The sequence below is a fragment of the Euleptes europaea genome, chromosome 10 (assembly GCF_029931775.1).
Source record: "Euleptes europaea isolate rEulEur1 chromosome 10, rEulEur1.hap1, whole genome shotgun sequence".
NCBI lineage: Eukaryota > Metazoa > Chordata > Lepidosauria > Squamata > Sphaerodactylidae > Euleptes > Euleptes europaea.
Window position 1 is genome coordinate 78380528 of NC_079321.1, and position 14516 is coordinate 78395043.

Below are 14516 nucleotides of genomic sequence, written 5' to 3' on the forward strand. Positions count from 1 at the left end.
CTCTTGGCAGCCCAACTTTGTTTGCTTGGCTTCGGCCGTGCCCCACCGCCCTGAGGCAATAAATATGCTTCCCTGTTTGCTTGGGGGGGGGGGGGGAAGCCGAGGAGGTGACTTCCCAATCTCGCCCAGCTGCTCGTGCAGCCGGGTGCTTGTTTGGGAAGGCAGGGGAAAAGCCGCGGAGGCGTCTTCCCAATTGTGCCCTGCTGCTCATGCAGCTGAGTGCTTGCTTGCTTCCTTGTTTGCTGGGGGGGGGGGGGGGGAGAGAAGCCGCGGAGGCGACTTCCCAATTGCGCCCGGCTGCTCGTGCAGCTGGGTGCTTGCTTGCTTCCTTGTTCGCGAGGGGGGGGGAGAAGCCGCAGAGGCGACTTCCCAATTGCACCCGGCTGCTCGTGCAGCTGGGTGCTTGCTTGCTTCCTTCCCTGTTTGCTTCCCTGCTTGCTGGGGGTGGGAGAGAAGCTGCAGAGGTGACTTCCCAATTGCACCTGGTTGCTAGTGCAGCCTGGTGATTGCTTGCTAGGGGCAGGGGAGAAGCTACGGAGGTTTCTCCTCTTTGTGCTTGCATGTGTATGTGTGTGTGTGTGGGGGGAGAAGCCGTGGAGGTGTCTTCCCAATTGCTTGCTTCCTTCCCTGCTTGCTTCCTTGTTTGCTGGGGGTGGGGGGGAGCTGCGGAGGCGACTTCCCAGTTGTGCCCGGCTGCTCGTGCAGCCGGATGCTTGCTTGCTTCCTTCCTTCCTTGCTGAGGGTGGGGTGGGGTGGGGGAGAAGCTGTGGAGGCGACTTCCCAGTCGCTCCCAGTTGCTAGTGCAGCCAGGTGCTTGCTTGCTAGGAGGGGCAGGGGAGAAGCTACGGAGGTTTCTCCCCATTGTGCTTGCATGAGTGTGTGTGTGGGGGGGGGGGTAGGGAAGAAGCTGGGGAGGTTTGCACATGTGTGTGAGGGGGAGAAGCTGGGAACCCCTCTCTCTCTTTCTCTCCCTCTCTTTCGTTCCTTCCTTCTTTCCCTCCATCCCTCCCCTTCCTTCTCTGCACAGCCTCTGCTAGGGTTGCCAACCTCCAGGTGGTGAAGGAAAAATCAGACACCTCTGTACAATTATCAAAGGATGAGAAATTCAGTACAGGAATCCAGCCGTAAATGATGCCAAATGTATTCTGGCTAAATCTTTACATACTGTAAAGATTTAGCCAGAATACATTTGGCATCATTTACGGCTGGATTCCTGTACTGAACCTCCAGGTGGTGGCTGGAGACCTGGCAACCCTAGCCTCCCCCCCCCCCGCAGGAGATCTATGCCTGGTATGGCCCCCGAATAATGTTATAAATATACAAATGGCCCTTGGCAGGAAAAAGGTTCCCCACCCCTGTGCTACATCATCATCATCATCATCCTACAATTAAGCAAAGTGGCTTTCATTTAGCATTAGCTGAAGACTATTCTGGGCCCCCAATTCATAGGAAGAACTTTGACATCACACTGGCATTAATATATCTGCCACCAACTATGCTTCTGATTTGACAAGGTTTATACCACGGGTCCCCTACATTTTTGAGCCTGCAGGCACCTTTGGAATTCTTAGACAGTGTGGAGGACACAGCCACAAAATGGCTGCTGCAAGAGGCAGAGCCATCCACAAAATGGATGCTGCAGCTTACCTTCAGCCACACAGTGAATATCTTTGTGCTGTGGGGGCAGTTGCTGCAGCAACTTAAATTTTTTTTAAAATCTGCACAGCCAATCAAATCTTTAGTGGCCAATCAGCAATCTTGCTGGACAAAAGACCCACCTAGCCTACTTTCTAAAAACACATGGCAGGCACCAGGAAATGTGTTGGTGGGTGCTATGGTGCCCATGGGCACTATGTTGAGGACCCCTGAGCCATACCAATGACGTGTTAGGTTCAAGGTATTTGTTTACTGACGGGGTGGGGGGAGGGAAGAGTAAAAAAATGCCCTGTCCTACCATACATTGTGCCTGCTTCAGAAAAACATAGACATTAGTTCATACACAATACTTTCCACCTTACGGAATGACCTGCCTGAGGAAGTCAGAAAAGTAAACGGAATTATTCAAGAGGGTTTTTCTGCACTGTACCAAATGGTTCATAAACTTACTTGGATAATTGATTAGGGACTGTGGTCTGTATCGTTGTGTATAGTTTACCGAAAGTAGGATGTACGATGTAATTTTTGCCCTGCTTAATGTGGCATGTTAATAATTACACTATGCTCCAGTTATATATATTACCCTTTAATGGCATAGGAATTAGTTACAATCATTAAAAATAGTTGCATCCAGATAAAATACAGTTAATATGCTATGCTCAAGTTCTGTCTTTTAGATTTCTAATTGGTTTCAGACTTCTACAATCCTAACGCATCTTCTATTGAATGTCCCATTTCGTTGATTGTATTGACTCATTTTCTCACTTTGTGAGAGGCAGACTATAAATAATGTAAGTAAGTGAATGAAAAAATAAATACATTCTCACCCAATGAGGAAGTTTTCCCTCAGGGTACAGCTTTCGGATCTCTGTCACTGCAAAATATGCAGGTAATAAACATGCATTCCTTTCTAAAATATAAGCAACCACCTATGCAAAAAAAAAAAGTTTATACATTATTAACAAAAGGAAGGGGGTGATTCATATAGAAGCTGTAGTAGAAGCACATACATGGCCAGAATTAATTACAATCATACAGATAACAGAGCTTTCAGTTTAAATCCATGTTCAAGGTATGCTGGGAAGCTCTTACATCCCTGAAAGTGAACGTGATAGCTGAAAAGATATGAATACTTAGATTTAAAAACATAAAACTATCAATGCTTTGATTTTAAAATAATAAAACACCATACTTGATAACTTCATACTTCCTTCAGGAGGAATAGAAAATGAAACTGAGTTTCCATTTTGAACTTTATTGTGCTAGAGCAACATGGAAATTAATGGATCGAAATAAATATTTCAACCTGGATATTTTATTTCAGTAACTGAACTCTTTACTTTAAATGAAAAGTTAAATACCATCACATTTAATAATCCATCTGAGAGTCTCAAATGGAGAGATTTGCATTCAATGGAACTTACTCTCAAAGTAATGCTTCAGAAGCATTATAATCTGCACACAACATGCAGAGATCTATTTTTACTAACAGAATAGTGTCAGATAAGATCAACTTTCAGACATCTCTTTTTAACGAGATTTACAATGCAAATTATGAAGGTTCCTCAAAAACCATGCAAGAACTGAGAAAATGCAGTCTTACATCTAACTTGACCCATAAAGTTTTGCTATTTTACCTCTCTTGCTGCTAAAAGTTGCTGCACAACAGCAGAGCTCACTGTATTAGGAATAGTAAGAATTTTCTCTAGGATAACCTTCAGCAGATCTCGTACACCCTATAAAATACAGGTAAAATTATATTAAGGGAGATACCCTGTACACAACTGTGATAGAAAATTCAAAACAGAAGATATATATGCATGTAGGACTGGTTTTTAAGACTGTATGTTATAATCTGCTACCCACTTTAAAAACTATTCAAAGACACTATCATATGCACCAATTTAACAAATGGGTTAACCTCCAGTCACCCCTCTTCACTTAATGAATGGGACATATCTGACCTCTACATAGTTGCCCTGATCCAGTACAGGAGAACCACATCAAGTTTCTATGCATCAATCTTCTCACTTGATAGCTGGATGAGTCCAGGAGCACCTTAGAGACCAACCAGATTTTTAGGGTGTGAGCTTTCCAGAGTCAAAGTTCCGTTCGTCAGAGAGCTCTGACTCTCAAAAGCTCTTCCCCTAAAAATCTTTTTTAAAATTTTATTAAACAAAACAAAAAAAGAAGCAATATACATTCCCCTAAAAATCTTGTTGATAGGTAAGGTGCCACTGGACATATATCGAGCTGTTCTACAGCAGACCAACATGGTTGCCCAGTGAAACTCACTAGATATAAAAAAAATGCATGTACAACCACCTCTTATTTGGATGCCTGTAGCCAGTAACTGTGTGTGTGCGTAAAGTACCGTCAAGTCGCAGCCGACTTATGGCGACCCCCTTTTTTTTAGGGTTGTCATGGCAAGAGACTAACAGAGGTGGTTTGCCAGTGCCTTCCTCTGGACAGCAACCCTGGTATTCCTTGGTGGTCTCCCATCCAAATACTAACCAGGGCTGACCCTGCTTAGCTTCTGAGATCTGATGAGATCAGGCAAGCCTGGGCCATCCAGGTCAGGGCAGTCAGTAACTATAGCCGATCATAAAATTCCTAACAAGGGTCACAAGGCCTAGTCACATAGTTCTGTTTCTGAGTCTGTCCTTGGGCCATACCAAGCAGACATGTGCTGGAATTCCCAGCTGATACTCAATTACCAAGAGCATTGATTCAAATTGGGACTGCGACACATGGAAAGAGGGGACTGAAGCCCTTTTTCTCCAGGCTGCTTTTCTAAGCTCAAATGGCCCCAGGAAGCTTATGCGTAGCTAACTGTATATTTCTAGCCTCAAAGGATCAAATAGCACCTCCACAGGCCCATTTTAGGTTGGGAAAATAGCACAAGGAGGGAAGGCTTTGTGACTGAGTCACCTTCCCAACCGCTTAGTTGCCCCGCCATCTTGGGGTCCCAGTTCTGTGCATTGGACTGGTAATCCTCTAGATAAGTAATCCTGTAGAAAAAACTACTTTTTATTTACTAACCTGAATATACTACCATGGGACCATATGTATGGATTTCATCAATATGTGGGCAATCTCACTTCTGGACTAACAGTTCCATTAGATCCATCTCAACACTGATTCAGACTGCCCTTGGTCAGCCCTCTATTCCCACACTGAAATGTGAATGCCTGTGAGAGAGAAATGTGGATTGACTGCTCCCTCTTCCACTCTTTCTCTTTGCACTCAATGCAGCATGTTTTCCTGGTAGAGTTGCAACAAACAAGATGATGACCCTGGGCAGGTTTTATCCCAAGAGCTCTCTTTTGAAAACTAGAGATCAGGTCTGTACAGGTTTATTGACTAAGCACATGTTCTATAAAGCAGATAGTTGGGGTTGATCTATAGACAGGTAGAATTACATAACTCTAATAAAAAACAAGAAAATGTAGTTGCTAGCTAGATCTACCTACAATGCTTAAGCATTCCTCTCCCTAGGGATGGGTTCAAGGCAGAGCACTTGTATTCATCAGAGAGATTACTGAGACTTGTCAAACGAGCTGCTGGAGATTTGTCTTGCCTGCATGTGCCCTTCACATGTTTTGAGCAGTCTGTGAACCATGCCCAAAGAACTATAAACGAAGAACTACACCCAGCATTTCCGTATTTATGGGGTTTCCCTCATGTTTGAATATGCAAGATCAAATCCATAATCAGCTACCTTGGGCCCATCACTCCCACTCAGTCTTGTCTACTTCATCAGATTGTTGTATGGTGCAAAGGACAGAATGTCAGGACAAAATGGATGAATGTACGCTGCCTTGAACTCTTGGGAGGAAGGCTGGAGACAAAAAGATGTTGCTATATTGGAATTTTTAGTCTGATTACCTTGTAATCTATGCCACCAATTATTTTTCGGACAAGTTTAAATGTTAGAGACCAAAGCTGTGTCCTTTCCCATTCAAGATTATCAGAATTCAGAAGAGATTCACAAACCATCCTAGAGAAATTCAAAACAAAAATGAGAGACACGTTTTGTAAGAACAATCAGCAGATCCTAATAAGCCTTGTCTCTAAAAGATCAAGCCTTAAGTAGCTGGAACATACTTGGGTGGCAGCAGTCCGGTCTCCACAGCCATCGCTAAACAGTCATACAGAAAGGAAATTCTTTTAGGGCTATGCTGGTTATGTATGAATCTTACAATCCACTGAACACATTGTTCATGAGATTCCTGAGGGAAAAAAGAGATTAAAATCAGTTAGGTTATTTCCTTATTTTACAACTTACAAAAACAGCAAATGAAATCATTTTTACTGATAACTTCTTGGGGCAAGTAATCTTAAAATGTTTCCTAATTTTTCACTATGAGAAATTATTCAAGTGAATAACAAAGGTTGATAGTCCAATAGCTCACAGCCTTAAAATACAGAACATTTTATTTTACCATAAAAAAATTAGGACACCATGAAATTAAATGTTTTCTGAAATATTTCTTCCATTTTCCTTTGGGATGTCAAAAGTGCCCAATGCTAATGGGTTTCTTAGAAGAGAGTGTTTCACATAGGTGAAGTTACCATTGGAAAAAAATGCCTCTTGCTCCTTCTAGTATAACTTGATAGCCACTGCTGAAAATCAGAGGAAAAAAAGGGCTACTGGGGAGACTGAGGCACCCTATGGCATGCTAGATCAAGGACAACTTTTAAAGGTTAAAAATATGATAAGCAGTCTTATTAGGAATTGTTTAGATCAAGTTTTGTGTTTTTAGTATACTGCTGAAGGCTGTAAAATATGTACCAGCAACAAACAAAAGACTCACCTGAGAAAGATTGCTCCAAAATAGTATACTGCTGAAGGCTGTAAAATATGTACCAGCAACAAACAAAAGACTCACCTGAGAAAGATTGCTCCAAAATTGTCTAAAGGCTCCCAAGCAACTGATTAATTTGGTTCTCTCATCTTCAGGAGTGTCCATAAACATGCTGTTGCAAACAAAACCACTGTTATTTGCAAAGCATTCTATCACTAAGAATGCAACCAAATGTTTACAATCCTACAAGCAAGTAAACAGCACTGTACTTACCCAGGAAAAGCCTCCTCGATTACTTCTGTTTTCTGGAAGAAAACAAACAAACATGAGTCATTCTTGCAGATAAAATGTACTTGGCTGACTGTTCTACATCTTTTCTCCCATGTGCTCAACCACAGACACTTAGAGAAAACAAGTGTTCAAATAATCTAAGCACATCTCCCGAAATGAAGAGTGATCTGCAAGAACAATATGAGGGAATCAAAAAAGAAACAGCTGTGCAATGATCAATATCAATAGCTAACAGAAGAAAGTAGAATATCAGTTTCTACCTCCCGCAGTTCCACTCATTCAGCACAGAACAGCAACCCCAGGAACATTAAAAGGTAAGGTAAAGGTCCCCTGTGCAAGCACCGGGTCATTCCTGGCCCATGGGGTGACGTCACATCCCGACGTTTGCTAGGCAGACTTTGTTTACGGGTGGTTTGCCAGTGCCTTCCCCAGTCATCTTCCCTTTACCCCCAGCAAGCTGGGTACTCATTTTACCAACCTCGGAAGGATGGAAGGCTGAGTCAACCTTGAACCGGCTACCTGAAACCAACTTCGGTTGGGATCGAACTCAGGTTGTGAGCAGAGCTTCGACTGCAGTACTGCAGCTTACCACTCTGCAACATGGGGCTCCTGTCCAGGAATATTAGAAGCAAAAATTTAAAAAGTTTCAGAAGGATGAAAACCCTTACTTAAAAGCATGGGTAAAACATAAATTTTTGACTTGACCCCTAAAGAACAATAAGGTAGTCAACCAAGCAAGCCTGTAAGGGGAGGGGGAATTTAAAAAAGGCTATAATTGCAGGCCGTGGCAGAGAAAGCAGGGCTTACAGGGCCTAGAAAAAACCCAGAAGAAAAAAACACTTTCCTCCCCTATCCAAGAAGGCCCTCCTCTCAGATTGCCACCCTCCTAATCTCAGAAGGCAGGGCACCCAAAGCAAGGCCTCTGAAGATGACCATAGTGGTTGGGCAGGTTCATAAGGGAGTAGGCGGCTTATAAAATTTCTAAGCACCATAAATATGCCAAATATTGCAATTTTATATGCCAAGTTATAAATTATGCATTTGCTGTTGTTAAAGCAGTAAAATTAGTTAAGGTTTGGTAGGAAGTAAATACTGCATATATTTCATTTTTTCCAAAATTTCAAGGGTTTCCCCGTGCCTTCAAAATTTCCAGAAATTTTACATCTCTAGGAAGCTGGACAGTATGGGAGAAGACAGTCCTTCTAGTACATCAGATGATAACCCCAAGCTGTTAAGGACCTAAAGGGTAAGAACCAGCACTTTGAATTGTGCCCAAAAACAAAGATGAGTGGACAGTGCAGATCTGAAAAGAGATATGTTTACTCACAATGCTCACTTTTGATTTTTAATTTATGTCCCACTTTGCTCCCTTAATGGGACCCAAAGTGGCTTACCACATTATTCTCCTCTTTTCCACCTTATTCTAACAGAATTGTTCAATGGAACTCAACCCTTACTAAATTGGTAGGAAACAGGGAGCTTCCATAGGGAGGCAGCGTTAGCTAGTCAGAACCTGAAATGTAGAGTGCCTGAAATGTTGAACTTTTGGTTGGGATCATCAGGAGCTTTGTGGTGGATGACACCCAACTTGGCACCTTCTTGTCAAAGCATCCAGAGGCAGCTGTGAAGATCCTGGGCCAGTGTCTTGAGGCTGTGGTCAAGTGGTTGAGGGTAAACAAACTGAAGCTTAATCCAGACAAAACAGAAGTGATGCTGGTTAAGATGGCAGTATATTTGCCTAGCATTGATCTACTAGATCTAAGCTCCCTTTAGTAGATTGTGTTAAGAGTTTGTGGGTGCTCTTCAATCTGGCCTTGTCATTGGATAAACAGGCTGGTGTTGTTACTAGGAGCACCTCCTTTTAACTACATCTAGTTTGTAAAACTGGCCCTTTGTTTAGACTGCCAATCTAGCCACACTGATCCATGCTACTGTAACCTCCAGATTGGACTACTGTAACATGCTGTGCGTGAGGCTGCCTTTGAAGACATCTCTGGGGTCAGATACTTGTAACAGACTGTAACTCCAATACTGCACAGGTTACCTATTTGCTTCCATGCCCAATTCAAAGTGCTAGTTACTATTAGGGTTGAATTTGCACCAATATGTGGATGACACTCAGCTTTATTTTGTGCTTCCAGAAGATCCCAGGGAGGCAGTGCAAGCTGTAAACAGGTGGCTGGCAGCAGTTTTTGGATGGATGAGAGCTAACAAACAGAAACTTAATCCTAATTAAATGGAGGTGCTACTGGTGGGGGAAGGTTTGATCCAGGAATTGGGATATCTCTTGTTCTATACGGAGCTGTATTTCCAATAAAGGAACAGGTTCATAACTTGTGGGTGCTGCTGGACCCAGGCCTTTTATTGGATAAAAAGGTGGCTGCAGTGGCCTGAGTGCCAGGTTTGGCTGGTGAATCAACTGCAGTCCTTCCTGAGTGGAAAAAATCTTGCCACTGTAGTGCATGCTCTGGTAAAATCTAGATGAGATTACTGCAATGTGGTTTACATGGGGCTTCCCTCGAAGACTGTCCAGAAATCACAGTCATTACAGAATGCTGCAGGCAAAATGTTGACTGGAGTGGGTCACAGGCATCATATCACTCCAATCTGGTTCCATCTATACTGGCTCTCAATTTGCTTCTGGACCCAATTCAAGGTGCTGGTATTGACCTTTACTGTCTTATATGGCTTGGAGACAGCATACCTTAAAGGCTGCCTTCTCCCATATTGGGTCATTTTTGGAGGCACTGCTTCAGGTGCCCCCACTGAGGCTAGTTGGGTGGTAACAGATGGCCATCTAGCCTCTGCTTCAAAACCTCCAAGGAAGGAGAGCTTACCACCTCCCAAGGAAGCCTGTTCCACCGAGGGACCGCTCTAACTGTTAGAAAATTCTTCCTAATGTCTAGACGGAAACTGTTTTGATTTAATTTCAACCCGTTGGTTCTGGTCCGACCTCCTGGGGCAACAGAAAACAACTCAGCACCATCCTCTCTATGACAGGCCTTCAAGTACTTGGAGATGGTTATCATATCCCCTCTCAGTCTTCTCCTCTTCAGGCTAAACATACCCAGCTCCTTCAACCTTTCCTCATAGGACTTGGTCTCCAGGCCCCTCACCATCTTGGTTGCCCTCCTCTGGACACGTTCCAGCTTGTCTACATCCTTCTTAAATTGTGGTGCCCAAAACTGAACACAATGCTCTAGGTGAGGTCTAACTGGATTAGAGTAAAGCGATACCATTACTTCAAGTGATTATTTCTTCCTTGTTACTTTTATTTTCCAAAGCAACTCCCAATCCTCTGGCCACTGTATTCTTAGGGCGAAAACGCATGGTCATTTTATCCTCCTTTAATCCCTGTTTCAGCCAGGATTCAGCCTGGATGGAACGCCTGCGTTTCACCTAATGTGCGTTCGATCCTGGCTAAAACAGGGATTAAAGGAGGATAACGCGACCGTGCGTTTTGGCCCTTAGAGCCCATCATAACAACTGCACTCTGCCTTAAAAAATGTGAAAAGCCCCACTGCTTCCAAAGCTACTCTACATGACAACCCAGACAAAAGAAAACACCTTTTAGCTAGCCTCCAATCTCAAGCCAAATAAGAGAAGGGCCCTGTGGCTCCTGAAATACCAACACGTGTGTTTTAGCATTGGCGCCCGTTATCCAGAGCCTACTTGCTTAGAAGAAGTTTACTTTCTGACTTCGGGAGCTCATAAACATTTATGACATAAAGCGGTTCGTGTCCGCGGTGCCATAAGGCTCCTGTGCCGTTTTGGCCCAGCGGGCCTCTCTGGGATTCATGCAACAAAGGGCGGCCGCCCACCCCCCAAAAAAGGCCGCTGGTCCATTCCGCCCCCCCCCCCACTTCGCCCGCTGCCCTAATGAATTTCCGCCCTCATAACAATCATGACCGAATCGGCCCCTAAAAGCTGCCTTCTCTTCACAGCGACCCCCCCCCCGCTTGCAGCCACGGCCTGTTCGTCTCCACCCTCCCGCCCCCGATAGCCAAGGGCCGTTCATGCGGGGGGGGGGGGTTCGCTTTGGATTTGTTGCTCCCTAGACGCACGTCCCCCCCTCCCCCCCATCCAAATTATCAGAACGCTGCATGGGGGGGGGTTATGGTTGAGTTTTAAGAATTCAGATGGGGAAAATGTGCCTCAGGAGAGCGACAAATCCAAGGCGAAACCCCCCCCCCCCGTGCATGAACGGGCCCCGCCGCCTTCGTTCCGCCGGCCGGCCGCTCATTCACGGCCACCCGGGGGTGGGGGTGGGGGCCATTTCCTCGGGGTTGCTGGGACGGGGGGTGGGGTGGGGGTGGGGGCAGACTCACCACCACCTCCTCGAAGATGCTCTGCAGCTGGGTCTCCATGGGCACCATGGCGGCCGCCGGCCCGCTTCCTGCCCAGCAGCCACCGCCGGGCCCGCGGAGGGCGCTCCGGAAGTTCTTCCTTTCACATCCGGTTCTCTCTCGCTCAAGGGAGGGCTTGAAGAGGGGAGGGGGCAGGTTCGTGGAGGAGAGGGGTGTCCATGGCTACTAGTTAGAATGGATACTGGTCATGCTGCAGACCTATTCTCTCCAGGATCAGAGGAGCAGGCCTATTATTTTGGGTATGGTGGAACCCAGGCAGGATAAATGCTGCTGCAGTGGTCTTGTTTGTGGCTTCCTAGAGGCCCCTGGTTGGCCACTGTGTGAACAGACTGCTGGACTTGATGGGCCTGGGTCTGATCCAGCAGGGCCGTTCTTATGTTAAAGCCCGCCGCCTACACGCTGCTCCCGCCTCCAGAAGAGCTTGCAAGAAGCTGCAGGGAGCGAAAGCCAGAGCGAGCACTGACGGTTTAGGCACCCTGGCCGGTCCTCAAATGCCCAAGCGAGGACCGACGACGCGGTCTTGATTGTGTTTGCAAGGAAGTAGGCCTCGTGCGGTTCTGTGGAGCCATTTACGCATAGAAGGTTTTGCCTTGGGGTTTGCCGCTCTATAGATGCGCGTTTTCCCCATCCAATGTGAAACCACATTTGTTTTTACATCCCAGGCCATTTATGCATGGAAGGTTTTGCCTTGGATTTGCCGCTCTATAGATGCGCATTTTCCCCATCCAAATTCTTAAAACTCAAAAATAAGCTACTGCATGGAGTTTTGAGAATTCAGATGGGGAAAGTGTGCATCTATAGAGTGGCAAACCCCAAGGCAAAACCTTCCATGCATAAATGGCCTGGGATGTAAAAACAAATGTGGTTTCAGCCCGATTTTTTGCTCGTTTATTCGGACAGAGATACCACAGCATTTGCAACACAATAATTCCTTACTATATCCAAAACAAAATGGGTGTCTGTGTGAAAGAGAAGCGGTCGGAACAGTACTGCTGGGTCAGACCACTGGTCCATGGTCCATCTAATTCAGCATCCTGCTTAGCACAGTGGCCAACCTAGAGGGTCAATAAAAGCCTCCCCTGCTGCTGCTTGGCACCACTGGATTTCATTCAGAGGTTTACTGCTTCTGGATGTCAAAATTCCCGCTTACCCACCATGACCAGTAACCACTGACGGACTTATTCTTCATGAATCTGTCTAATGTCCTTTTAAAACCGTCTAAACTGGTGGCCGTCGCTATGACTACCAATAATGAATTCCACAATTTAATTACTCTGAAAAAATAAATGCTTTTGTCTGTCCTGAATCTATTGCCCAACAACTGTATTGGGTTCCTCCCCCCGCAGTTCTAGTAGAATCATAGAAACATAGAGTTGGAAGGTGCCTCCAGGCTCATCTAGTCCAACCCCCTCTGTGTGTGTGTGTGTGTGTTAAGTGCTGTCAAATTGCATGGCAACCCAAAATGTCCTATCTTTAACAGCATTGCTCAGGTCTTGCAAACTGAGGGCCATGGCTTCCTTTATAGCACTGGTTCCCAACCGGGGGTCCATGGACCCCCAGGGGTCCGCGAGAACTAAATTAAGGTCTGCGAAACAAAGTTATAAACCCATAATAAATTAATATTTTCAATTAAAAGTTCTCTATTATAAATATATATATTCAAATATTCTAAGTTTAATGTTTAACTAACAGTTATGATTAAAGTTTATTTTCAAATTCTCTGAATTTTTATTTTGAACCTTGGGGTCCCTGCACTGAACAAAAAAGTCCTAGTGGTCCCTGGTCAAAAAAAGGTTGGGAACCACTGCTTTATAGAGTCAATCCATCTCTGGTTGGGTCTTCCTCTTTTCCTGCTGCCTTCAACTTTTCCTAGCATGATTGTCTTTTTCAGTGACTCCCCTGTACAATGCAGGAAATTCAACCTTGTTGGTTGAATGTGAAAAACAATAAGGGCAGGGCACCATGCAATACCTTTTAAGGCCAACCTAAAACAATGCATTGGGCAAGTTTTTGAGTTCTCCAGGACAGTTCATCTGGTTTCATAATCCCAAAGGGGGGGGCAGGCTTTTGGTTTTAGATGTATTTTGCTATTAGCCAACATGACTGCCTACTTTTAAAATTTTTAACTGTAGTTCCTCAAAAATAAAGTCCACTGAATTCAATAGGACTTGTTAATAAGGGGTTAGATCCCGCCCCCCAGTTGTTTCAGTGAGCTTAGACTGAAATAGTTCTGCAATGGATAGCACTGTGGCAAACAGCAGCTGTTTCCATCCTTACTGCATGCAGGGTGAAACGTCATCTCGCTCTGTGCTCCTGTAGAATCAGCCCCCGTTACTTGTAACCAACGCTGCCAACTGTCATTCACTCAGATTCAGTCAGTCAAGTCTCATTCAGTATCACTCTGTGTTCGCTCTCTGTCTCACACTCTATGAAGAAGTAAAAATGTTTCAGTTAATATGAGAAAAGTAGTACAAACCTCTTAAAGAAAATGTTGATTGTTTTACAGAACTTTATAAACTTTTATTAAATACAGTTTTCTTCCATTTTAATACGTGTGCTGTTCATATTCCTCCACACAGCTTTTGGCTGTTTTTGAACTCTGCTGCTTTATACAGGTGGAATATCCTGCACCAAGTGAGTGCTGGGATATTGCCCCATATAAGGGATTGGATTAATTTCTATTTTCCCCCTACTAATACCCAAATAGCAAGAAGCATAAATTTACAGTGTTCGTTATCACCTCTATATCTGTATTATACTGTTAATTTAGCTAATTACAGTGTACTGTAAATGCTTCTGTAAAATATTGAATTGAACTTTAAAAGGAGGGTGCCCTGACAGATTCCTACAATTACAGTTATTCCTGACTTACTGGAGCACTGTCCAGTTGATGACACACTAGTCCAAATGCAGCATGCCAGCCATGTATTGTACCCATCTGGTAATTCCCCTGCATTTATAGTCCCAAAGAGGAGATTGCTACAACTTCAGGTGGTATGCTATATATAAAATATGAGTTGCATTTGGCTTGATGAATCACACTGGTCATCTTGGATGGATGATAGTTACCAAATTATTATGCAGCCATTGTTACTACAGAGGCCAGTACTAAAAGTTGGTTTAGGCTGTAACATCACAGCTTATGCAAAGGGATTCATTCTTGGGGAAATAAAGGTGTTGCTGGCTTAACTGATATTATATTGCTCAGATAAGTAGACAACTTGTGAACAGTTATTTGTGTATATGAGGTGACAGAATATTTGAAAGTCAAGCTTTAGAAAAAGCAGAATTACACTACCCATTAGTAGTTTCTAGCCTTATGCAGATGTTACTTCTGTGTACAGTGAGCATACATCAGAAGAAGTAGCACTGTAACTTTTTGCTCTGTCAATAT

At 44.3% G+C, this 14516-nt stretch overlaps 1 protein-coding gene across 3 annotated transcripts in view; it reads right to left on the reverse strand.

Annotated features, from left to right (window-relative positions):
• The window catches only part of MED23 (mediator complex subunit 23), an 82382-nt gene extending 71224 nt beyond the window's left edge, over window positions 1–11158 (reverse strand). For 2 of the 3 annotated variants that reach the window (XM_056856141.1, XM_056856140.1), the window contains exons 1-7: window positions 11084–11158; window positions 6738–6769; window positions 6549–6636; window positions 5764–5888; window positions 5545–5656; window positions 3294–3392; window positions 2484–2585 (exon numbers count right to left, since the gene is read on the reverse strand). In XM_056856141.1, coding sequence (XP_056712119.1) covers window positions 2484–2585; window positions 3294–3392; window positions 5545–5656; window positions 5764–5888; window positions 6549–6636; window positions 6738–6769; window positions 11084–11131 — 606 coding nt within the window. In that variant the 5' untranslated portion in view covers window positions 11132–11158. Of the gene's footprint in view, window positions 1–2483; window positions 2586–3293; window positions 3393–5544; window positions 5657–5763; window positions 5889–6473; window positions 6489–6548; window positions 6637–6737; window positions 6770–11083 lie in introns of those variants that run through there. The other variant, XM_056856142.1, reaches the window with a different exon arrangement.
• Between the last annotated feature and the right edge of the window lie 3358 nt (window positions 11159–14516).